Source organism: Cetorhinus maximus, chromosome 7, assembly GCF_964194155.1.
Source record: "Cetorhinus maximus chromosome 7, sCetMax3.hap1.1, whole genome shotgun sequence".
Classification (NCBI taxonomy): domain Eukaryota; kingdom Metazoa; phylum Chordata; class Chondrichthyes; order Lamniformes; family Cetorhinidae; genus Cetorhinus; species Cetorhinus maximus.
The window spans coordinates 145,976,851-146,003,980 of record NC_135885.1 but is presented as its reverse complement, the minus strand read 5'-3'; the positions used below and the strand labels follow the sequence as shown (position 1 = coordinate 146,003,980).

At 48.6% G+C, this 27,130-nt stretch overlaps 1 protein-coding gene across 1 annotated transcript in view; it reads right to left on the bottom strand.

The window, feature by feature from the left end:
- The window catches only part of LOC144683063 (uncharacterized), a 184,582-nt gene that overhangs the window by 93,768 nt on the left and 63,684 nt on the right, over nt 1-27,130 (bottom strand). The window contains exon 4 of the mRNA XM_078546077.1: nt 16-150. Coding sequence (XP_078402203.1) covers nt 16-150 — 135 coding nt within the window. The remainder of the gene's footprint in view (nt 1-15; nt 151-27,130) is intronic.

Genomic DNA, 27,130 nt, shown 5'->3' with positions numbered 1-27,130 from the left:
TTGTTTTGTACTCACCTTGTCTCCGGTTTGTCCAGTCAATCCAGCTTCGCCCCTGTCACCTCTCGCTCCCTTATGTCCCGGAACCCCCTGTCGCCCCTGAGGTCCGGGTGGTCCCTGAGGCCCCTGAGAACCCGGGAAACCCGGCCGGCCCTGAAAAAAAATACACCTGTCAACAGACCGATAGGCAACAACTTTACAGCAGCAACGATTCAGACTGACTCCAGATACAGACTGACTCCAGATACAGACTGACTCCAGATACAGAGACTCCAGATACAGGGAGAATCCTGATACAGGGAATTATCACATCTCTCTTTGTGGATCTTGTTGTATACAAATTGGCTGCCCTGTTTCATATCTACGCCCCACAAATATCTCATTGACTGTATGCCAGTTTGGCACACCCTAGGGTTAGGAAAGGTGCTATAGAAATGCAAGTCCATTGCGTATTTGTCTGGGTGCTGAGCTCCTCGTGGTTAGGAATCTGATGTAGCTGTGATCACACTATCAGAGCCCAGTCTGCTGCCTGAACAACCACATGGAGAATATTGAATCAATGTATGGATGGTTTTGCACTGCCCAATACCTGTAAATATTTTGAACTGTTGTTGTAATATCAGGTACGGGGAAGGTGTTAATAACTTGCTCATAATTATCACTGATAGGTTTTTTGGAAAATATATTTCATCAGTCCAAATATCTGTCTAATATCCAAAACCATATACCGGCCGGACTGAGTCCAGGGACTGTTCCATCTGTTCCATTTGAAGAGAATATCTCACCCGATTCACAAGCAAATCTTCCAAGTCCAGACCCAGTCAGTCACCTTTCACTTCATAATAAAATGAAATTCTGCTTTGCAACTCAAAGTAATTAGTGAATTGAGACAGCAAAGTTCCTTCTTTTCAAATCTTATCCCTCCCAATGTTTGTAATCTCCTCCTGCCCCACGACATCCAAGATCTCTGCGCTCCTCTAATTCCGGCCTCCTGTACATCCCTGGTTTTAATCGCTCCATCATTGGCGGCCGTACCTTCAGCTGCCCGGACCCTGAGCTCTGGAATTCCTTCCTTAAACCTCTCCACCTCCCTCCCTCCACCTTGATACTTTTGGTTATTTCTCCTAACACCTCCAAACATGGCTTGGCTTCAGATTTTGTCTGATTACAGTTTGGTGACGGGGGGCGCTGGCTGCAGCAACAGAACCAAGGAATTCTTTAGCAAAAGGTGATGGATTTGAACAATCATTATTCACTGCTTCATGTGAGAGTAATTTCATTTGGTGACAGCTCACTAGCTGCAGTTATGGGTGATTCCACAAGGTGGCGATGGAAAACCAGAGAGTGATTCAAAGGATTCACTATCGGAGATTCTCCAATCCTGGGAGACGTCACAGTGACCAGCAGCTTCCTTTAAAATGCGTCTTTCCTTCCGTAGCTAGTGCCAGGGAGACAAGCCCTCACTTCCACCCCAAAATAACACATTCTGAAAGCTATCAGCCATCGGTAGGTTAACATCCTCACCACTGAGTCAGCAGGTTATGGGTTCAAACCCCACAACAGTACATGCCCACCACAATACTGAGGGAGTGCTGCACTGTCAGAGGGTCAGTACTGAGGGAGTGCTGCACTGTCAGAGGGTCAGTACTGAGGGAGTGCTGCACTGTCAGAGGGTCAGTACTGAGGGAGTGCTGCACTGTCAGAGGGTCAGTACTGAGGGAGTGCTGCACTGTCGGAGGGTCAGTACTGAGGGAGTGCTGCACTGTCAGAGGGTCAGTACTGAGGGAGTGCTGCACTGTCAGAGGGTCAGTACTGAGGGAGTGCTGCACTGTCAGAGGGTCAGTACTGAGGGAGTGCCGCACTGTCAGAGGGTCAGTACTGAGGGAGTGCCGCACTGTCAGAGGGTCAGTACTGAGGGAGTGCCGCACTGTCAGAGGGTCAGTACTGAGGGAGTGCCGCACTGTCAGAGGGTCAGTACTGAGGGAGTGCCGCACTGTCAGTGGGTCAGTACTGAGGGAGTGCTGCACTGTCAGAGGGTCAGTACTGAGGGAGTGCCGCACTGTCAGAGGGTCAGTACTGAGGGAGTGCTGCACTGTCAGAGGGTCAGTACTGAGGGAGTGCCGCACTGTCAGAGGGTCAGTACTGAGGAAGTGCTGCACTGTCGGAGGGTCAGTACTGAGGGAGTGCCGCACTGTCGGAGGGTCAGTACTGAGGGAGTGCTGCACTGTCAGAGGGTCAGTACTGAGGGAGTGCTGCACTGTCGGAGGGTCAGTACTGAGGGAGTGCTGCACTGTCAGAGAGTCAGTACTGAGGGAGTGCTGCACTGTCGGAGGGTCAGTACTGAGGGAGTGCTGCACTGTCAGAGGGTCAGTACTGAGGGAGTGCTGCACTGTCAGAGAGTCAGTACTGAGGGAGTGCTGCACTGTCAGAGGGTCAGTACTGAGGGAGTGCTGCACTGTCAGAGGGTCAGTGCTGAGGGAGTGCTGCACTGTCAGAGGGTCAGTACTGAGGGAGTGCTGCACTGTCAGAGGGTCAGTACTGAGGGAGTGCTGCACTGTCGGAGGGTCAGTACTGAGGAAGTGCTGCACTGTCGGAGGGTCAGTACTGAGGGAGTGCTGCACTGTCGGAGGGTCAGTACTGAGGGAGTGCTGCACTGTCAGAGGGTCAGTACTGAGGGAGTGCTGCACTGTCAGAGGGTCAGTACTGAGGGAGTGCTGCACCGTTGGAGGGTCGGTACTGAGGGAGGGCTGCACTGTCGGAGGGTCAGTAATGAGGGAGTGCTGCACTGTCGGAGTGTCAGTACTGAGGGAGTGCTGCACTGTCAGAGGGTCAGTACTGAGGGAGTGCTGCACTGTCAGAGGGTCAGTACTGAGGGAGTGCTGCACCGTTGGAGGGCCAGTACTGAGGGAGGGCTGCACCGTTGGAGGGCACAGTTTTAAAGTGTTTTGCAAAAGAAGCAAATGTGAGGTGAGAAAAAGTTTTTTCACACAGTGAGTAGTTACTGTCTGGGATGCACTGCCTGGGAGTGTGGTGGAGGCAGGTTCCATTGAGGCATTCAAGAGGGCATTAGATGATTATTTAAATACACACAATGTGCAGGGTTATGGGGAAAAGTCAGGCGATTAGCGCTAAGTTAAAATGCTCAGAGAGCCGGTGCAGACAGGATGGGCCGAATGGCCTCCCTCTACACTGTACCAATTCTGTGATTGTGTGAAAATTGGGGCCATGTAACCACAGCATAGGGAAACTTCAAAAATAATAGAAATGCTCACATTTCTTTCGTGCCTTCCAAAACCTCAGTGCTTTACAGCCAATGAAGCACTTAATGAATATAATCACAGTTGCAATGTAGGAAGCACGGCAACCAATTTTCACACAGCAAGATCCCACACACAGCAATGAGGTAATGACCAGGATAACCAGTTTCGTAGTGGCGCAGTTTGACGGATCAATTTTGTCAGAAGGGGCGATTGACCAATCCTGTGCTCCCCGCGTGTTCCAGCAGGAGCTGTTTGATCCGCTTTCACTGTTCACAACAGGCAGGGTACAGGCCGCACCCAACCAGCCCGTGCTTGTTAAACTCCAAACACAGTGTGCAACATTAGATGTGGTTTTGCGAATAATCCTCAGTGTGCTAAAAATTGCGCTGACAACCAATTTAAGGTGCCAGTCAGGCTCGCAGTGTGGTGCATTTGCGAGCACTGGAAACCACCTTTATTAACACACAAGACCCTGTTCTTTCCTGTTTCAGCTAAACAAAATAAGTGACAGCCATTCACTGGTTCATTCCTCAGGGCAATGCCTTGACCAATCAGAGTCAAGCTGCCTGGTTTAAAATTCAAACAATGCTTGGCAGTTAATTGTCAGCCACCACTAACTGGTGTATCCGCCATGGCAATGCCTCTACCAATCAGTGCCCACTTGCCACCCAATCAGCACTCTCTCCTCACACAGTATAAAGTTGTTGCTCCCCCTGACATTGGTATTCTTGCGATTGTCCTGATGAGTTCAAGATGAAAAGCCTCCACAAAATGCCTTTTTTCAGCAAAACTCTCAACGATATAATTCTAACGAGAGGGGAATCACAACTGAGCAGATTGGGATGCGCTCCGGGGCACTGGGGCATGAGGGGCACTTACTGGAGTCGCCAATGGCACTGAGCCGGGATAAGAGTGAAAAAAGTCAAAACCAACACACAAGAAAATCCATCCCTGGAATGTTCACTGCTTCTGTCTCCATCCCGAATAATCCTTTCCCCACCTTTCTGCATTTGAATAGTTAATGTTTTCCGGTTGATGTGGTGAGTGGGTGGATGAGGAGGAGGTTTTGGGCTGATTCAGGTTGAGGGTATGAGTTCTGTGGGATGGAAAAGCTTTCTAATTTTTTCGTATGGAGTGTCAGGCTGGACATTAAGGACAAAGGATGCACCATGTTCTACTGTTCCTTGTCAATAACTGCCAACACTTTCTTCTGTTCTTTCATGGGATGTGGGTGTTGCTGGCTGGGCCAGCATTTATTGCCCATCCCTAATTGCCCTTGAGAAGGTGGTGGTGAGCTGCCTTCTTGAACCGCTGCAGTCCATGTGGTGTAGGTACACCCACGGTGCTGTTAGGGAGGGGGTTCCAGGATTTTGACCCAGGGACATTGAAGGAACATCAGTAAAGAGCCTGGACTACCTGCGATTATATAAGATACACGTTACAGGAACAGGCCATTCAGCCCAGCCAGTCCATGCTGGTGTTTATGCTCCACCTGAGCCTCCTCCCATCTTTCCTCATCCAAATCTATCATTGTCGCCCTCTATTTCCTTCTCCCTCAAGTGCTGGTCCAGCTCCCCCTTAAAAACATCAAAATTATTCACCTTGACCCCCTCCCTGTGATAGTGAGTTCCACATTCCCACCACTCTCTGGGTGAAGAGGTTTCTCCTGAATTCCCGATTGGATTTCCTGGTGACTATCTTATATCGACGGCCTCTAGTTCTGTTCTTCCCCACAAGAGGAAACATTCTCTCTTATCCACTCTATCAAACCCTTTCAGAATTTTAAAGATCTCTATTTGGTCATCCCTCAGCCTCCTTAATCCAGAGTGAGGAGACTCAGCCTGTCAATCGTTCCCTGATATATATAACCACACGTTTCTGGGATTATCCTTGTAAATCTTCTCTGCACCCTCTCCAGTGCCTCTATATCCTTTTTATAATATGGGGACCGGATCTGCACACAGTGCCCTCAGTGTCACCAACATTCGATACAGGCTTAACATAACTTCCTTCCTGGGGAGTTATTAATCGTGAGTCAGTTTGGGTGGAAAACTGGGCAGAGTCAGACAATGGATTCCTCCCACTCCGGAACCCTGCAAACTGGGCACAGAGTGTACACCCAGGGAGGGGCAGGATCACCTTGGGTTCTGTCCCCAGCCAATCCCGAAAGCTCCTCTCGTTTTGGCTGGAGCGATTATGTGAATGGCAGCCTGGAATAAAAATCAAATATTTCCTGATATTTTGGAGTGAGTGGAGTGGGGGTTATGGAACAAACAATGTTCTTTGCTCAAGCTTTTCACCGATGGGAATGTTTGCATGTTTCAGTTTGATAATGTAAACCATCTGTGCGTGCTGGTTAGAAAAAAAACCCCTCCGAGTGGCTGTGAGCTGTCAAGCTAATTTCAGCCCGCGATTACAGGAGGTGTTCTGTGTGTGGGTACTGTAGCCAAGACTGTGTCACTATTACCCTGTGAATTAACAAATCAACTGTGATCAAAACTCTGGGACAAAACAACTGGACAGTGTAGGAATGAAATTAAAATCAGCGAGTGGAATCCCAGGTAAAGTGCCCCGTGTGGGATTCCTCTTGGAATTCTGTGGGAATGTGGTTTCTGAAAGTACACCGTAAAACTTCTCCAAATAAACCTCACATACTCCAGGGAATCGGAGGAGACCCATCCTTTAAAAGCCAGAAACACTCTTTCTGGGCGATTGCCAATCCATGGCCCTTCAGCAGGTTTGTTTTATTGACCACAGCTGTAAGCAGAGATTGCAAAGTGAATAAAGCAGCAGGATTCAGGCAGAACACAGGGAGGGTTAACAACAGCGAGAGTACTGCAACTCCACAAACTGTGGCTGGTACTAGGCTGGCCAACACATTTCACTTTCTAAAACCAGGCCCATTAAAACCATGTGCAACAATACTCCTTTGTTAATTAATCATTTTAAGTAAGTTGCTTTGAACGTAGTGCCAGTAAGGACTGACCCACCAGAGACTCACACATAACAGAGGTGCATCCACTCTCGCTGTGGAGGTGTGGGGCAGGGACAGGAATCGAGCTGCATCAGGGACAGCAGAGGCTGTAAAACTAAACAGCGAGCAGGCCACACCATGGCCCTGAGCACCCCTCCCCTCTTGACCCTCTCCCTCCATAGTCCCCCTCACCCCAAGACCCCTCTTCCCAAGTCCCACTTTCCCTGAGCCCCCTTCTCCCTGAGCCTCCTCTTCCTGAGCCCTCCCAGAGACCCCTCCCCGAGATACCACTTCCTCAGCCTCCTTCTCCCCGAGACCACCTCTCCCTGAGACCCCCTCTCCCTAACCCTTCCTCTGCCCAAGCCACCCCCCCCTCCTCAAGGATCTTTCCCCCCAGCCCCCTCTCCTCGAACCCCCCTCTGCCCTGCTCCCCAAACCTTCCTCGCAAAGCACTCCTTTCCCCTCTCCTTGAGCACCCCTCACCCCTTTCCCCAAGCCCCCTATCCCTGAGCTCCCCACTCCTCAAGCCCAATCTCACTGTGGTATATGCCCTAACTCTGGTTTATACTCTTACTACCCTCATAACATAGGGTATATGCCCTAACTTTGGTATATGCTGTCACTGTGGTATATACTCTCACTGTGGTATATACTCTCACTGTGGTATATACTCTCATTGTGGTATATGCTGTCACTATGGTATATACTCTCACTGTGGTACATGCTGTCACTGTGGTACATGCTGTCACTGTGGTATATACTCTCACTGTGGTACATACTCTCACTGTGGTACATGCTGTCACTGTGGTACATGCTGTCACTGTGGTATATGCTGTCACTGTGGTATATACTCTCACTGTGGTATATACTCTCACTGTGGTATATGCTGTCACTGTGGTATATACTCTCACTGTGGTATATGCTGTCACTGTGGTATATACTCTCACTGTGGTATATACTCTCACTGTGGTATATGCTGTCACTGTGGTATATGCTGTCACTGTGGTATATACTCTCACTGTGGTATATGCTGTCACTGTGGTATATACTCTCACTGTGGTATATGCTGTCACTGTGGTATATGCAAGCAATGGCCGTGTACTGTCAGCTGTCATGTTGCCATGGCAACATACCAATGATTTACTCCCATTGGAGCTCACCTTGCGGTATTTATCGCTAAGTATATGGAATTGACCTGATTGAACTGTCTATCTCCGATATACAGCCTGCTAATGATGGGCATTTCACCAGGAGATCCCCATCCTAATTCATTTTCCACATTACTGCAGGTTCTGGATTGGAGATAGCTCCACACCATCACCTGTCCAGGTTCCTACAGTTTGGATTACAACCCAAGGGACTCAGACGGGAAATGAATTCCCATATTTCCCACCATTCCCCAGCTCCCACTGATAACCCAACAGCTGCCCCTCAGCCAGAAACGTGAACTCAGTCCATGAATTTCAAATTTGAATTGTGCAGCCTTTCTGCCGATAGACAAAATGTACAAAGAAAATATACAAATCTGAGATTTGAAACATTGAGAAGCCTCCATCTGTCTCATAGATGATAGTTGCGGAAGGACAGTGGGTACATTTCATTCTGTTCTTGTGAGGATCATATCAAACAGTCCCAGTCACTGAGACCTGACCTGTCCACATAAACAGACACTCACTATGTGCTATTCTGCATTGGATGGCACTATTTTCTTTGGCTACTGGTTGTGGCTGGTGGCTGCTATGTGTGGCATAACAACAAAAACTTATATTGCTATAGAGCCTATAACCTAATCACACATCTCAAAATGCTTCCTAGCAACGATGATCAAACTATATTTGGCAACAAGCCCCATTTGGAGATGTGAGAGCAAATGGCCAAACGCTTGGTTAAGAGGGTAGGTTTATAAGAGCGTCTTAATGGAGGAGAGAGAAGCAGAGAGGTTTAGGGAGGGAATTCCAGAGCTCAGGGCCCAGGCAGCTGAAGGCACGGCCGCCAGTGACGAAATGATTAAGATCAAGGATGGCGGAGAGGCTGGGATTAGAGGAGAGACTTGGATAAGCTCAGGTTATGGAGGGTGCAAGGTGGGACAGCAGGAATGTTGGAATGGTCGTGTCTGGAGGTAACAATGGTGTGGGTGAGGGTTTTAGCAGTAGAGGAGCTGAGGCTGGATTGGTGTTTGTGGGGGGGGGGTGATATGGAGGTAGAAATGGGCTGTCTAGTGCTGGAGAGGATATGCCCTAATGCAGGGTTACACTAACATGTCTGTGCTGTGCTGCACAGGGACAGTTAGAGCTCTGTGCGTGGATGCTCAGGGGAGGGTTTTCCCCTCATCGGGTGGGCCTGGGATCGGCCGCACAACAATCCACTGTCCGCAATCGGGCCCCGACCGCGATTTCACGCCAATGAACTGCCAACCAGCGCGAGCTGGACACCGATAACCTCAGCACTGCCGGGGTGGGGGTGGGGGTGGGAGGAGTGTGAGCGATGAAGTGTGTGTGTGTGTGTGTGTGGGGGTGGGGGTGAGGGTGGGAGGAGTGTGAGCGATGAAGTGTGTGTGTGTGTGTGTGGGGGTGGGGGTGGGAGGAGTGTGAGCGATGAAGTGTGTGTGTGTGTGTGTGTGGGGGTGGGGGTGAGGGTGGGAGGAGTGTGAGCGATGCAGTGTGTGTGTGTGGGGCGGGGTGCACTCAGTGAAAACTCCCTGAAGGCCCAGATCTGCCTCAGGGAGCTGAAGATTTCTAACATTAATATTAAGGTACACATGGTCCCCTCATGTGACTCTGGTTAAAAATGAGATTTAAAATGTTTTATTTTTAATTAACATTGGAAACCTCGCGCTGCCCGTGGATGAGGTTTCCTCAAAATTCCAAAGGCCGCTGGATCTTTTCACCCACCCGCCAACCCGAACGGTTGGACAGGGAAAAATTCCATTGAATTACTTGATTAAGGGCCTTAACGGGCCTGTGAATTATCGGTGGGCCTGTGCTCACCGAGCGACATATTGCGAGAGTGCGCGATGATGTCAGGTGAGCGTCCGCCCGCCAGGTGAAGAATTCAGCCCTTATAGAATTAGAACCATAGCCATTTTCCCACAGCCGGGCTTCACTCTAACCTGCCAAACACACCTGGGTGTTTGCTCTGATTCTGTACCAGTGACAAGGTCTCCACAAGCCTCAACTCACCCGAAACGTGCTGCCTGCATCCTCACTCGCACCAAGTCCTGATCGCTCCTCACTCCCAGCGCTCGTTGACCCACACTGGCCTCTGGATGAGCCTCAGATGTCTCCGTGGCTTCTCCCTATCTTGATAACCACCCCTTGCCCTAGAAACCTTTGATATTTCTCCAATTCTGGACTCTTATACATACTAGATTTTAATCACTCCAGCATTGGCGGCCGTGCCTTCAGCTGCCTGGGCCCTAAGCTCTGAAATTCCCTCCCTACACCTCTCTGCCTCTCGACTCCACTTTCTCTTTGAAGATGCTCCTTAAGACCTACATCTTTGGTCAAGTTATTGGTCACCCGTCCTAATCTCTCCTCATGGTTCAATGTGCCCGAAAACCCTTCAGTGAAGCATCCTGGGACATTTATTAGGTTAAAGGTGCTATATAAATGAAGGCTATTATTGTTGTGACCCATTTACAAATTCCCAGATGGGGAATGGCTATTTGCTTCATAATGTCGGAAGCTGCAGCCCAACGTGTGAATTGTTTGAATGACGAAAATGGGGTGAAACAAAGATTAAATAATAAAACACTGGCCTCTGGAAATTCAGCTATTATTAAAAATCTGCCTGATCTTTTAAAGAACTGGTAAAGAAAACTGCTCCATTACACACACACACCCACATACACACACGCACACACACATACACACACCCACATACACACACACACACATACACACACACACACCCACATACACACACACACACACACACAAACCTGCACACACACACCCACATACACAAACACACGCACACACACAAACCTGCACACACACACCCACATACACACACACACACACACACACACACACACCCACATACACAAACACACGCACACACACAAACCTGCACACACACACCCACATACACACACACACACACACACACACACAAACCTGCACACACACACACCCACACACACACATACTCACCCACACACACACTCACCCACACACACACTCACCCACACACACACACACACAGACACACACAGACACACACACACACTCACCCACACACACACACACACAGACACACACAGACACACACACACACTCACCCACACACACACTCACCCACACACACACACACACAGACACACACAGACACACACACACACACACCCACATACACACACACACACACTCTCACCCACACACACACACACAGACACACACAGACACACACACACACCCACACACACACACAGACACACACCACATACACACCCCCACATACACGCACACCCACATACACACACACACACCCACATACACACATATACACACATACCCACACACACACACACAGAGTGGATTGAACAATGGAGAAATTCTCAGGAGCTTTCTATTGTTTCACTCCCTTGGAATTTGGATCAGACTCTGCACAGAAGCAGAGTTGCTGCTGGTATTTGTTAGCAGTTGTGTTCGAGACCCTGAAATATTCTGTCACGTTACCAAACATCACCAGCTTGGCCCTGTTACAAACTGTACTCACTCTCCAAAACCTCCACATGCCGCAGGCACTAATAGGGCAGATTTTCATGGCGGAAGCCCACTTGCAATATGAAAATTGGACCCCTACTGATGTCTGTAGGTAAAACCTTGTGTTTCAGCTGCTAATGGGTGCAGCATGAGCAAGCATGGAGCAGAGACTCCTGAACAACAGTACTGAGAGAGTGCTGCACTGTCAGAGGGTCAGTACTGAGAGAGTGCTGCACTGTCAGAGGGTCATTATTGAGGGAGTGCTGCACTGTCGGAGGGTCAGTACTGAGGGAGTGCTGCACTGTCGGAGGGTCAGTACTGAGGGAATGCTGCACTGTCAGAGGGTCAGTACTGAGGGAGTGCTGCACTGTCAGAGGGTCAGTACTGAGGGAGCGCTGCACTGTCAGAGGGTCAGTACTGAGGGAGTGCTGCACTGTCAGAGGGTCAGTACTGAGGGAGTGCTGCACTGTCAGAAGGTCAGTACTGAGGGAGTGCTGCACTGTCAGAGGGTCAGCACTGAGGGAGCGCTGCACTGTCGGAGGGTCAGCACTGAGGGAGCGCTGCACTGTCAGAGGCTCAGCACTGAGGGAGCACTGCACTGTCAGAGGGTCAGTACTGAGGGAGTGCTGCACTGTCAGAGGGTCAGTACTGAGGGAGTGCTGCACTGTCAGAGGGTCAGTACTGAGGGAGTGCTGCACTGTCAGAGGGTCAGTACTGAGGGAGTGCTGCACTGTCGGAGGGTCAGTAATAGGACCTCCTAAGGTAGTGAAAAGTGCTATAAAAATGCAAGTTTGAAAGTCAGCACCTCCGACAGTGCAGCACTCCCTCGGTACTGACCCTCCGACAGTGCAGCACTCCCTCAGTACTGACCCCCTGACAGTGCAGCACTCCCTCGGTACTGACCCTCTGACAGTGCAGTGCTCCCTCGGTACTGACCCTCTGACAGTGCAGCGCTCCCTCAGTACTGACCCTCTGACAGTGCAGCGCTCCCTCGGTACTGACCCCCTGACAGTGCAGCACTCCCTCGGTACTGACCCTCTGACAGTGCAGCTCTCCCTCAGTACTGACCCTCCGACAGTGCAGCACTCCCTCAGTACTGACCCTCTGACAGTGCAGCACTCCCTCAGTACTGACCCTCTGACAGTGCAGCACTCCCTCAGTACTGACCCTCTGACAGTGCAGCACTCCCTCAGTACTGACCCTCTGACAGTGCAGCACTCCATCGGTACTGACCCTCTGACAGTGCAGCGCTCCCTCAGTACTGACCCTCTGACAGTGCAGCACTCCCTCAGTACTGACCCTCTGACAGTGCAGCACTGCCTCAGTACTGACCCTCTGACAGTGCAGCACTCCCTCAGTACTGACCCTCTGACAGTGCAGCACTCCCTCAGTACTGCACTGGGAGTGTGAGCCTGGATTTTGTGCTCCACTGTCTGGAGGAGAACTTAAGATCAGAAGGAAAAGGAACAGGAGGAGGATATTCAGCCCATCGAGACTGTTCCACCATTCAATAACTTCATGGCAACTCTGATTGTGGCTTTAGCTCCACTTTCCTGCTCCCTTGTTGATCACAAATTTGTCTAACTCGGCCTTGAATATATTCAATGATGTGGCCTCCCTGCCTCTCTGTGGAAGAGAATTCCAAAGTCTATTGAACCTCTGAGAAAAAAAATTCATCCTCACCTCTGCCTTAAATAGGAGACTCCTTATCTTGTAACTGATCCCCCTAGTCCCAGATTCCCCAGAAGTGAAAACATCCTCTCAGCATCTCCCCTGTCAGTCCGCACCCCCACCCCCACCCCCAACCCCACCCCCAACCTCACCCCCACCCACACCCCCACCCCACCCCCACACACCCACCCCCAACCCCACCCCCACCCTCACCCCCACCCCCACCCACACACCCACCCCACCCCCACACACCCACCCCCAACCCCACCCCCACCCTCACCCCCACCCCCACCCACACCCCCACCCCCACCCCCACCCCCACCCCCACCCCGCCATCAGGATCTTACTGTTTCAATAAGATCACCTCTCATTCTTCTAAACTCCGGTGTGTATAGGCCCAACCTTTCCTCATAAGAACCCTTCACCCCAGGAATCTGCTGACCCAACATTCTCTGAACTGCTTCCAATTCAAGTCTACCCTTCCCTAAGTAAGGAGACCAAAACTGTGCACAGTGCTCCAGGAGCAGTCTCACCAACGCCCTGGACAGTTGGAGCAAGACTTATATACTCAGCACGGATGTGCACAGTATGATCCCATTGAAATGACTGACTGGTTAATCTGCCTTTGGTTATGTTAGTTAAGGGAGGAATGTTGGCTGAGAACCCTTGCTCTCCTTCCAACAGGGACCCCGGGATCTTGTAAATCTACCTGAGCAGTTTGACGGGGCCGTTGGTTTAATGTGTGTAAATAGGATGGTGTGATATGTTAACTACTGAGAAAGTTTCAGCATCAGCGCTGAACTTGGCACAAGACGCCAGTCTATTTGTGCTTGAATGAGGTTGTCTTTGCGAGAACGCCATGAATAGCAGGTCTCATTGCATCAGGCTGGAGGCTGTAGCTTCAGCTCCCACTCCAGACCTCGAGTACAGAATGGAAATACTCCAGTGCGGTACTGAGGGAGTGCTGCGGTGTCAGAGGTGCTGTCTTTTGGATGAAAAGCTAAACCAAAGCCCCTTTGGCCTGTTCCTGTGAGTATTGAAGATTCCTTGGAATGTTTTGAAGAAGATGAGGGAAGTTTTCATGATGTCTGGGCCAACATTCCCTCCTTTCAGCAAAGCCGCCAAAAATAGATGAACTGATTACTCATCTTATCAGCCGTTGGTGGGATTTTTCTGTCCACAAATCGGAAGGGCTGTTTGAAGATGTTCTCTCAGTGCCCTGCTCAACATTCCTCCCCCAACCAACGCCACAAAAAAAAACACATCAAAAATTCTCATCCATTAGCTGTGGGATCTTGCTGTGTACAAGTTAGTGCTGCCTTTGCCATCAGAAGAATAAACTGTATAAGTTAGCCTAACATAAAATGTGTTTCTACAGTTCAGCACGCATGTACCTAATGTGTTTCTGGAGTTCAGCACCTTTGACTTGGTCCATTTAAGCAGTTCTATATAAGAGTTAAATTAGAGTTAAGTCTATTTTAATTGTTCATGGGGCTAACAGAAATAAAATATCACCACTTTGTATCCCACCCACATCATTCCTGTTTGTTTCCTCTGGAATTTATCACACAAAAGGCCTTTCATTAATGACAAATGCATGTGCCTGAGATTATCCTTGTTCTATCCATCTTCACTATTCATACATCCCCCTCCCTCTCATCCTTCAAGTCTTTTCCCAATGACCTGCCCATTCGCTGAGAACTCTTTCTGGTTTATGTCAAAGGTTTTAAACGCCCACACTCGAGTAAATCTCACATTCCAGGTCCCTAGACACATTTTTCAGCTGAGGAAAAGTACAAGTGGGTGGAAGCTGAAATTATAATGTTCCAGCAATGTCTCAGGATTTGTCCTTGGCAACATGACTGAATTTCCTCTCCCACAGTCTCCACGAGTCTTCCCTCAGTGTTTTCCAACAAGGCTGTTTGAAGAGCCTGAGCAGAACATAAAAGTCAAATCCTGAAGCACATTTTAAACGCGAAATAGAAAATAAATTCAAAGGTGACCAGCCTCTGGGGGAGGAAAAATCCTGTCGCTAAAATATATTGTACAAATCCACCCATTGATGTCAATAACTTGCCTCTTATCTTGTCTGGAATCTGCAAGTTAAACAACAGCTGTTTCTTGTGCTTGAAGTTTCAGACACGATCCATGGGTAGGAGAGGGTTGGGGTGAGGCCTGATGGTTTGGTTTGGTCTGGTATTGGGTGATCAAAGCTGGGGGGGTGGTTTCAGCCCTACCCTCTCTGAAAGGTTATCAGTTGATCCAAGCTCAATATACACAGGACTCCGAGTAGCATCACATGGCCAAAGCCAGGCATCGATACTGGGACAGACCGCTCAGTGGGGTGGGTTTTACTTGCTCCTGCCAGGTGTGTGTCTTCAGCAGTGGGGGTGGGGGGGGCGTTTGGACAGAGGGGTTTGCACATAAAATAGGGTTGGAGCCCACCCTTGAGCTCACCCCCATAAAACAGGGGGTAGATGGGTGTCAAACTCAACAGCCCACCTGCCATATTTAAATAAGTAACCAAGGGCCAATTCAGCTGGTTAAGAAGCCAATTGGCTCTGATAATATGCTGCCCACGCCACAAGATGGTTGGCATGGGCAATCGGGCCTGAGTGGGAAGGCCATGTTTTTAAAAATCTTTTTTAAAGAGCAGGAAGGAAGGGGGGGCACTAATTTCAGTGGGGGAGGGGGTTCCCTTTGCACATTGTGGGGCTAGCCCCCTAATATTGCTCCCCCACTTTCTTCCTGATACCTGCCCTGAAAAACCAACCACCCCTCACTCCCCCCTGGCCCCCTGCCTTAAACTGCCCAAACGCTCCCTGCCCAAACGCCCGGGGTTCCCTCGCTCTGGGATCCATTTTGCCGCCTTCTTGGGCCCACTAACGTGCTCTTGGCACTGCCAGGATTGCCGGGCAATCGGATTGGCCAGCGGCTCCCTGGATACGACTGTCCACCCCCCCCCATCCCCCCACATTGAGGGGCGGAAGTCCCACTGGTAGGCTAGTTAACCCCCCCCCACCCGCAGCGCTGTCTGCCTGCAGGGTTTGCTGGCACACAGCGGCTAGGCTCCATGCCAACTTTGCTCCCGGGGGCGCGAGCCACCTGCTCCCCTCTCCACCCCTGGTAATATCCTGCCCAGCATCACTCTCTCTGAGTGCTCTCCCTGGAGCCCTCCCTCCCTCCCTCCCTCCCTGTGAACTGACCGGGGCCTCTTAAATTAGGAAAAGCTCGGATGGAACGGAGACAGAGAAAATAATTCCACTGGAGGGGAGAGCGAGGTCAGAGGCCATCAGTATAAAAACCGACGGGGGATTGAGAGAAACTGAGCGCGGTGAGAATGTGGAGCTTGTTACCGCAGGGAATGGCGGAGGTGAAAAGTATCGAGACATTTGAGAGGAAGCTGAATAGACTCACAAGGCAGAGGAGAATAGAGGCTGAGAGAGGGAGACGGGGAGGGATGGGAGGAAGTACGAGTGAAGATTCAGAAGCACCATGGAGTGGCTGGGCCGAATGGCCAGGTTCTGTGCTGTAAACCTCGCGTAACATGATTCGGTGATACCACCAGCAGAGCCACGACAGACCAAGTGGCCTCTCCCTGTGCCGTAAACTTTCCACGCTTCCTGTTCCCATGCAGGTGGCCTCAATGGTGTACAGGGCTTCAGGAGAGAGGGTAGTTCACTGAGAGAGGGAAAGGGGGTAAATTAACATCGGGGGGGGGGAGGTAACAGAACACATGGTAATATAACACAGAGTAATATAACAAAGGGTAATAAAACACAGGGGTAAAATAACAAAGGGGGTAAAATAACACAGGGGGTAATAAAACACAGGGGGTAAAATAACACATGTGTCCTAGGTCCTTGGCCCAACCATCTTCAGCTGTTTCATCAATGACCTTCCTTCCAACATAAGGTCAGAACTGAGGATGTTTGCTGATGTTTGCACAATGTTCAGCACCATTCGTGACTCCTCAGATACTGAAGCAGTCAATGTCCAAATGCAGCAAGACCTGGACAATTTCCAGGCTTTGGCTGACAAGTGGTAAGTAACATTCACACCACACAAGTGCCAGGCAATAACCTTCTCCGACAAGAGAGAATCTAACCATCACCCCTTGATGTTCAATGGCATTACCATCACTGAATCCCCCACTATCAACATCCTGGGGGTTACCATTGACCAGAAACTGAACTAGACTAGCCATATAAATACTATGGCTACAAGAGCAGGTCAGAGGCTAGGAATCCTGCGGTGAGTAACTCACCTCCTGACAAGTCACAAGTCAGGAGTGTGATGGAATACTCCCCACTTGCCTGGATGAGCGCAGCTCCCACAACACTCAAGAAGCTCAACACCATCCAGGACAAAGCAGCCCGCTTGATTGACACCCCTTCCACAAACATTCACTCCCTCCACCGCCAACGCACAGTAGCAGCAGTGTGTACCTTCTACAAGATGCACTGCAGCAACTCACCAAGGCTCCTTAGACAGCACCTTCCAAACCCACGACCGCTACCATCTAGAAGGACAAGGGCAGCAGACACATGGGAACACCACCACCTGCAAGTTCCTCTCCAAGCCACTCACCATCCTGACTTGGAATTATATCGCCGTTCCTTCACTGTCACTGGGTCAAAATCCTGGAACTCCCTTCCTAACAGCAATGTGGGTGTACCTACACCAAATGGACTGCAGCGGTTCAAGAAGGCAGCTCACCACCACTTTCTCAAGGGCAACTAGGGATGGGCAATAAATGCTGGCCCAGCCAGCAAAGCCCACACCCCATGAATGTATAAAAAAGTAACACATGGTAATATAAGATAGGGTAATAATACACAGTGGGTAATATCACACAAGAGGAATATCATACAGGGTGCAATATCACACAGAGGGTAATATAACACAGGGTAATAATACATGGGGGAATATAATAAGGCCATCGTCTTGAATCATATCTAGAATTTGAAAACAAGCATTATGGGCAATGACCCTGATGATGATTGTGACTCCTGGTGGATCGCAGTTAGGGTTTAGAATGACTGGGAGAAAGGGCTGATTCCTCCATATGCAGATTCCGACCTTCAGTGTGAATTTCCAGGGAAGTGGGTTTGGGGTGCTGCAGTTAGTGACTGATTCATCAGGTCTGATTGTGAAGGCGTATTGGGCATGATCCTTCATTATAACATGACTGGTGGGACAAATTTGTAATTCTCTCTGTCCTTCCTGAATGTTTGTTAATTAATGAAAATGAGAAACCATTTCACACATTAGCAAGTGGAGACAATGCTGGAGCGATTCCCCTGGATTCTGTCCCCATGGAAATTTGGGCCAATAATTTATCTTTCTTGTATACATCCGTTTTGTCATAAGCAATGAGTGGATTTGGAGCAACTATACTAATGAACTGGGAGCCAATCTCACCAGGACATTCAGTGCTTGAATAGGCAGCAATACTATTTAACACATACTGTGCACGCAATTCTTGCACTCACATTCAGTAATGCATTATAAACCTGCCTCACTTGAGCTGCCACATTCTGTACCTGTTCTGAGCTACAATGAAAGTCTCATTACATTGACTTTCCTTTGAATAGACTGGGAATCCAATACCAACAGTGCTGCTCTGATAGGAGTTTACAACTCATAAAGAGTTTGATAGAGTAGATAGAGAATTCCCCCTGGTGGGGGTAGGGTGGTGGAGGGGAGTCCAGAACAAGGGGGCTGAACCTTAAAATTGGAGCCAGGCCGTTCAGGGGGGTTGTCAGGAAGCACTTCTTCACACAAAGGGGAGTGGAAATCTGGAACTCTCTCCCCTACAAAAAGCTGTTGAGGTTGAGAGTCAATTAAAAATGTCAAGACTGAGATTGATAAGATTTTATTGGGTAAGGGGATTAACGGTCATGGAACACTGGTGGGAAGATGACGTTAATATACAGATCAGCCATGAGCTAACTGAATGGTGGAACAGGTACAAGGGGCTGAATGGCCTCCTCTTGTTCCTGTGTTTACTACAGACTTGCTCTGTCAGGTCTGTTCTATGCAATGAGTATTCAATGTGTACCCTCCCGATCTTTCAGCTTGACTCACCTCAGCTCCTGCGAAGCTGCCACAGTTCAACAAATTAAACCCACTTGTCAAACGCTAAGATAAAAATGGTTAGTGTGAGTTAACCAAACAGCTGTCCTTCAGTCAGTCACAAGGATCTGAAAGTTGTTTCCGGGCAGTGGAATGTTTTTATTAACAAAGATTTGCTCCATGTTGGGACTGACAGGGATTTGGGAGTCACTTTATCCCTGGCATTCAAGACTAATCACTGTTTACCAAATAATCAATTTAGATTCTGTTCAGTTATAAATAAGCCAAGAAATCTTTGCAAATTCAAGGTCTTCCAACGTAACCTTCCGAACTCCTTATTTACAGAAAGACCCAAGGGTTGAGTCAACAAGAGTTTGGAGAAATCTTGAAAAGTTTGGACTTGTGCCGAGCAGTTGGAATTGAAGTTGGACCATGTGTCATTTGGACGATTGAGAGTTCACGTGCAGCTGCTCGAGGTCTGGACTCTCTGTCCTGTGTACTCTGTCCAAATGAAGCGGTCATTAATCTGTCGAGGTAACAGGCAGCAGAAACTGAGCCTTGCAGGCCAGGAATTTGTACTAGGCCAACAAACAACTCGGTATTTCAGAGACGTAGTGCCCACAGCCAATACTCCGACTGTAACCTCACCCTGTCCTGCACACATACAGCATCATTTTTACAAGCAGTACAGCTGTATACAAACCCATGGCCCTAGCTGTCTTTTGCTGACCTTTTCCCATCTTAAAAATTCATTCCCTTCCCTTGGATTAACATCCTCTGTTACATTCTGAAGCCTCTTTCTAAAAGTATTCTACATTGTTTGAAAACACCGGAGCAACATGGCACACGTGTCGGCCGGGCCTCAATGTGTAGCCCTCCTGTCCCACAGTCAGAACATTCACGGTTCAAACCCCACTCCAAAGATTTGAGCCCATAACCAAACTGCTGCTTCCATACAATACTGAGGGAGTGCTGCACTGTCAGTGGGTCAGTACTGAGGGAGTGCTGCACTGTCAGAGGGTCAGTACTGAGGGAGTGCTGCACTGTCAGAGGGTCAGTACTGAGGGAGTGCTGCACTGTCAGAGCGTCAGTACTGAGGGAGTGCTGCACTGTCAGAGGGTCAGTACTGAGGGAGTGCTGCACTGTCAGAGGGTCAGTACTGAGGGAGTGCTGCACTGTCGGAGGGTCAGTACTGAGGGAGTGCTGCACTGTCAGAGGGTCAGTACTGAGGGAGTGCTGCACTGTCAGAAATGCAGTTTTTCAGGGTGATCCCAGGGCACTGTTTTGGAATAGAGCAGGGGAGTTCTCCCTAACGTCTCGGCCAATTTGTAACCCTCAGTAAAACAGATGATCTCGTCATTATCTCATTGCTCTTTGTGCACCATATTCCCGCTTTCTCTCCATTGGCACCCCTCATATCCAAAAAATGATCAATTCCTTTCTTGAATATACTCAGTGACCCGGCCTCCACAGCTTCTGTGGGAGAGAATTCCACAGGTTGACCACCCTCTGAGTGAAGAAATTTTTCCTCATCTCAGTCCTAAATGTCCTGCCCCATATCCTGAGACTGTGACCCCTGGTTCTAGACTCCCCAACCAGGGGAAACACCCTCCCTGCATCCAGTCTGTCTAGCCCTGTTAGAATTTTATACGTTTCAATCAGATCCCCTCTCATTCTTCTAAACCCTAGTGAATACAAGCCCAGTCGAACCAATCTCTCCTCATACAACAGTCCTGCCATCCCTGGTAACAGCCTAGTGAACCTTCGCTGCACCCTCTCTATGGCAAGTATATCCTTTATTGGGTAGGGAGACCAAAACTGCTCGCAATACTCCAGGTGTGGTCTCACCAAGGCTCTGTATAACTGCAGTAAGACATCCCTACTTCTGAACTCAAATGAAGGCCAACATACAATTTGCCTTCCTAATTGCTTGCTGCATCTGCCTGTTTACTTTCATTGACTGGTGTACAAGGACACCCAGATCCCTTTGTACATCCACATTTCCCAAGATATCACCATTTAAATAATACTCTGCCTTTCTGTTTTCCACACCAAAGCGTATAACTTCACATTTATCCATGTTATACTGCATCTGCCATGTGTTTGCCCACTCACACAACTTGTCTAAATCACCCTGAAGCCTCCTTGCCTCTTCCTCACAACTCACAACCCCGCCCAGTTTTGTGTCGTCAGCAAACTTGGAAATATTGCATTTGGTTTCCTCATCCAAGTTATTTATATAAATCGTGAATAGCTGGGACCCAAGCACTGATCCCTGTGGTACCCCACTAATCACCGCCTGCCACCCAGAAAAAGACCCATTTATTCCCACTCTCTGCGCAGAATTTTCTGCCTGTCGGGCGGGCGGGCCCGACCTAATCTCTAGCCGGTGGGGAGCCGATCCCCGCCGGAGAAACGGGCCGTGCCGCCATTTTACGTGGGTGGGCCAATTATGGCCCGCCCAGCATGACGTCCGGCGGGAAGCGCTATGTACTCCCTGTGCGGGGATCGGTGGGGGGGTTCCCCAAAAGCAAGAGTGCACTCTTTCAAGCATGTGCACGAAAAAGCGCCCATCTCCCTGAGGCTAAGTGCAGCCTCAGGGAGATTGCTTCGACTTTTAAAACTATTAAAAATAGAGAAAAGAAAAATCCCTTACATGTCCCCACATGAGATGGGACATGTTCATAATTTACAGAACAACTTTATTAAGCTGTTTAAAACCCTACATGAAACCTCATCCGGCTGGTGGATGAGGTTTCATGTTTTCTCTATTTGCCGCCGGGGCTCCTGGCCTGTTAAGGTTGGACGGGCAGATCCTTTAATTGTTTTAATGAGCCTATCAATGGCCTCAATTGGCCATTGACAGGTCGGCGGGCCCACAGCTGATTTTGCTGCACCCCCACCTACCTGAAAATTTAAATGGGGCGGGATGACGTCAGGGATTCCGCCCGACATCATCCCGCATCATTTTACGTGTCGGCGAGTGGGCCCCGCCCACTGCTCACCGATGGTAAAATTCTGCCCTCTGTTTCCAGTCTGTCAATCCATGCCAGTATATTACCCCCGATCGCATGTGCTTTAATTTTGCTAACTAGCCTCTTATGTGGGACCTTATCAAATGTCTTCTTGAAATCCAAATACACCACATCCAGTGGTTCTCCCTTATCTATTCTACTAGTTACATTCTCAAAAATTCCAGTAGATTAGCTAAGCATGATTTCCCTTTCATAAACCCATGCTGACTGTGTCTAATCCCGTTAATGTTTTCCAAGTGTTCTGTTACCACATCTTTTATAATAGACTCTAGCATTTTCCCCACTACTGATATTAGACTAACTGGTCTGTAATTCTCTGTTTTTTCTCTCCCCCCTTCTTAAATAGTGGGGTTACATTTTCCACCCTCCAATCTGTAGGAACTGCTCCAGAGTCTATAGAATTTTGGAAGATGACCATCGATGCATCCAATATTTCCAGGGCCACTTCCTTTAGCACTCTGGGATGTAGATTATCAGGCCCTGGGGATTTTTCAGCCTTTAACCCATTAATTTCTCTAGCACCATTTTTTTACTGACGCTGATTTTCTTCAATTCCTCCCTCTCACTAAACCCTTGGTTCCCCCACATTTCTGGGAAATTATTTGTGTCCTCTTTTGTGAAGACAGAAATAAAACATGTGTTCAATTCTTCTTCCATTTCTTTGTTTCCCATTATAATTTCCCCCACTTCTGACTGTAAGGGGCCTACATTTGTCTTCATTAATCTTTTTCTCCTCACATATTAAGAGAGGCTTTTACAGTCAGTTTTTATGTTCCTGGCAAGTTTACTCTCACACTCCATTTTCCCCTTCTTGATCAATCTTTTTGTCCACATTTGCTGAATTCTAAACTGCTCCCAATCCTCAGACTTGCTGCTTTTCCTGGCAATTTTATACCTTTGGATCTAACACTATTCCTAATTTCTTTTGTAATCCATGGTTGAGCCATCTTTCCTGTTTTATTTTTGCGCCAGACAGGAATGAATAATTGCTGTAATTCATGCATACGTTCCTTAAATATTAGCCATTGCCTATCCATTGTCAACCCGTTTAGTAAGGTTCCCCAATCCATCACTGCCAACCCGCGCCTCATACCCTCGTAGTTCCTTTCATTTAGATTCAGGACCCTAGTTTCAGATTCAACTTCTTCACTCTCCATATTAATGAACAATTCTATCATTTTATGGCCGCTCTTCCCCAAGGAGATTGTTAATTAATCCTTTCTCATTGCACAATACCCAGTCTAGGATAGCCTGCTCACGAGTTGGTTCCTCAACACATTGGTCTAAAAACCATCACATACACACTCCAGGAAATCCTCCTCCACAGTATTATTGCTAGTTTGGTTGTCCAATCTATATGTAGATTAAAGTCACTCATGATTACAGTTGCACCCTTATTGCATGCTCTCTAATTTCCTGTTTAATGCCTTCCCTTACATCTCCATTACTGTTTGGGGGCCTATAGACAACCCCCACCAACATTTTCTGCCCCTTGATGTTTCTTATCTCCACCTAAACAGATTCCACATCATGATTTTCTGAGCCAATATCCTTCTTCACTATTACATTGATTTCCTCCTTTACTATTGGTGCTACCCCACCTCCTTTCCCTATTTGTCTGTCCTTCCTAAATATTGAATACCCCAGGATGTTCAGTTCCCATCCTTGGTCACTCTGCAGCCATGACTCTCTAATTACAACTATATCATAACCATTTATATCTATTTGTGTTGTTAATTCACCTACCTTATTGTGAATGCTCTGTGCATTTAAGATACAATGAATGCCTTTAGACTTGTCTTTCTAACCTTGTTAGTCACCTTAGCTTTATTTTGCACTATGACCCCATTTGTTTCTCGCCCTTGTTTTTTCTACCTTCCACTTTTGCTTCTCTTTTCTGCCTTTCATTTCTACCCTTGTTTCCCCCTCCTCTGTCTCCCTGCTCGGGTTCCCACCCCCTGCCATTGTAGTTTAAACCCTCCCTGACCGCACCAACAAACAGTCTGCTCCGTTTCCTACATTACAACAGCAACTACTCTATGAAACTACTTCAGTGGCTAGAAAGTGATTTGTGACTTCCTGAGCTTGTGAAGGCGCTATAGGAATGTAAGTCTTCCTTTGTTAACCAGTTGGGTTAAGTCTGGAGCCCTAGATTCAAAAACGAAATGTTAAGTGAATGTGCTGGTGAATTATCTGTTTTGTTCAGATGCTTCTGGTGGTTCCAGATTGGATGAGGCATTCAGCACCTTTAGCAGAGTGTTAATCCTTTACTATACTCTTCACCCAGTGTTACCTTGTACCTTGCACAAGATAAATTGACACTGTGTTAAACCCATTTCCCTCACTCAGTTCATGTTATATCCAGGTGAAGATATTTCAAAACAATAAACACTTTAAGTGATTTAAAACCATACAGATGTCCCAGGCATCTGCTGTTTCCACTAGTCCCACGGTGAGAGTGTGATCAATACCTCATCGGCTGAATCATACACAGCTGGCAGAGATTTCAGCTCAATGAACGATTCAACCTTCTGGTGAGCTATAAATAATGACAGACTGTTCTCAGAGCTCTGAGAGACATAGACAAGATCAGGAGTTCAAGATAACTCCAAAGAGTGTTCAAGCGAATGCAGGAATAAACATCAGAGGGGTGTAGAATAAGGAGTTCTCTGCTAGAAACAAACATGAGGCAGAATGCTGCTTCAACAAGGAAACATATTAAACGACTAAAATATTAAACCAGTTCTGTTGAAGAGTCATACGGACTCGAAACGTTAACTGTGTTCCTCTCCGCAGATGCTGTCAGACCTGCTGAGTTTTTCCAGCTATTTTTGTTTTTGTTTCAGATTTCCAGCATCCGCAGTATTTTGCTTTTAAAATATTAAACTACACTGGGTGGGATATTAAAGGGTGCGGGTAGCGAGGGGAGAGTGAGATTAGACTGGGTGGGATATTAAAGGGTGCGGGGAGTGAGGGGGAGAGTGGGTTTAGACTGGGTGGGATATTAAAGGGTGCGGGGAGTGAGGGGGAGAGTGGGTTTAGACTGGGTGGGATATTAAAGGGTGCGGGGAGTGAGGGGGAGAGTGGGAATAGACTGGGTGGGATATTAAAGGGTGTGGGGAGTGAGGGGGAGAGTGGGATTAGACTGGGTGGGATATTAAAGGGTGCGGGGAGTGAGGGGGAGAGTGGGTTTAGACTGGGTGGGATACTAAAGGGTGTGGGGAGTGAGAGGGAGATTGGGATTAGACTGGGTGGGATATTAAAGGGTGTAGGGAGTGAGGGGAGAGTGGGATTAGACTGGGTGGGATATTAAAGGGTGCGGGGAGTGAGGGGGACAGTGGGATTAGACTGGGTGGGATATTAAAGGGTATGGGGAGTGAAGGGGAGAGTGGGATTAGAGTGGGTGGGATATTAAAGGGTGTGGGTGGTGCGAGGGAGAGTGGGTTTAGACTGGGTGGGATATTAATGGGTGTTGGGAGTGAGGGGGAGAGTGGGATTAGACTGGGTGGGCTATTAAAGGGTGCGGGTGGTGAGAGGGAGAGTGGGTTTAGACTGGGTGGGATATTAAAGGGTGCGGGGAGTGAGGGGGAGAATGGGATTAGACTGGGTGGGATATTAAAGGGTGCGGGGAGTGAGGGGGAGAGTGGGTTTAGACTGGGTGGGATATTAAAGGGTGCAGGGAGTGAGGGGGAGAGTGGGTTTAGACTGGGTGGGATATTAAAGGGTGCGGGGAGTGAGGGGGAGAGTGGGTTTAGACTGGGTGGGATACTAAAGGGTGTGGGGAGTGAGAGGGAGATTGGGATTAGACTGGGTGGGATATTAAAGGGTGTAGGGAGTGAGGGGAGAGTGGGATTAGACTGGGTGGGATATTAAAGGGTGCGGGGAGTGAGGGGGACAGTGGGATTAGACTGGGTGGGATATTAAAGGGTATGGGGAGTGAAGGGGAGAGTGGGATTAGACTGGGTGGGATATTAAAGGGTGTGGGTGGTGCGAGGGAGAGTGGGTTTAGACTGGGTGGGATATTAATGGGTGTTGGGAGTGAGGGGGAGAGTGGGATTAGACTGGGTGGGATATTAAAGAGTGCGGGTGGTGAGAGGGAGAGTGGGTTTAGACTGGTTGGGATATTAAAGGGTGCGGGGAGAGAGTAGGAGAGTGGGATTAGACTGGGTGGGATATTAAAGGGTGCGGGGAGTGAGGGGGAGAGTGGGATTAGACTGGGTGGGATATTAAAGGGTGCGGGGAGTGAGGGGGAGAGTGGGATTAGACTGGGTGGGATATTAAAGGGTGCGGGGAGTGAGGGGGAGAGTGGGATTAGACTGGGTGGGATATTAAAGGGTGCGGGTGGTGAGAGGGAGAGTGGGATTAGACTGGGTGGGATATTAAAGGGTGCGGGGAGTGAGGGGGAGAGTGGGATTAGACTGGGTGGGATATTAAAGGGTGCGGGGAGTGAGGGGGAGAGTGGGATTAGACTGGGTGGGATATTAAAGGGTGCGGGGAGTGAGGGGGAGAGTGGGATTAGACTGGGTGGGATATTAAAGGGTGCGGGTGGTGAGAGGGAGAGTGGGTTTAGACTGGTTGGGATATTAAAGGGTGCGGGGAGAGAGTAGGAGAGTGGGATTAGACTGGATGGTTTACTTGAGTAAACCACCCCGTGCAGGCTTGATAGGCCGAATGGCGTACGACAGCGCTGGTGAATCCTGGGATCTGCTGACTCTGGTCAATCTCCAATTATTGGCTGTGTCGTTGAATATCAATGTTTGTTTTACTTGGATCTGTACTTTGACTTCATGCTTCAGACCTTATCGCAACACTGAGTCTCCTGGTTGCCATGGTGATGGCCAGAATTTCAGACTGAGATCTTAAGAGATGTTTTTATTTCATATCCCAGGAAAAAAATCTGGAAACACGTTAATTTTCCCTCGCTTAAAACTACAAACGACAGGACTGTGTCCAGATAAGCCTTCGTGCTATCTGAGGAAAGAACTTCAAAGTGCACTTGCTAAATCCTGGTCTAATGCCTCTTTCTGAATCACAGGATTGGGTTAAATCCCAATTTCTTTTGAGGAAAAGTTTTTTTCCCAGCAAAGGCCAAGCTAATTCCTATCAATAATTGCGAAATCTCCATGACGCACCCTCCCAGTTACCACAAGCAAGTCTGCGCCATTCCAATCTGACTGCAGACACTTTTCCGAGACCTGTCAAAATCTGTATGGCTGTGGGGCAAGTGCAAGACGAGTGGGACTAATTGGATATAGCTCTACAAAAGAGTTAGCACAGGGACAATGGGCCAAAGGGCCTCCTTCTGTGCTGGAGGATTCTATCGTCTGGAACTCAGACAGGCTGCTGCTCTCAGGCTTTGGAGAGGATGCAGAGGACATTTGCTAGAATGTTCCCAGGGATGAGGGACTT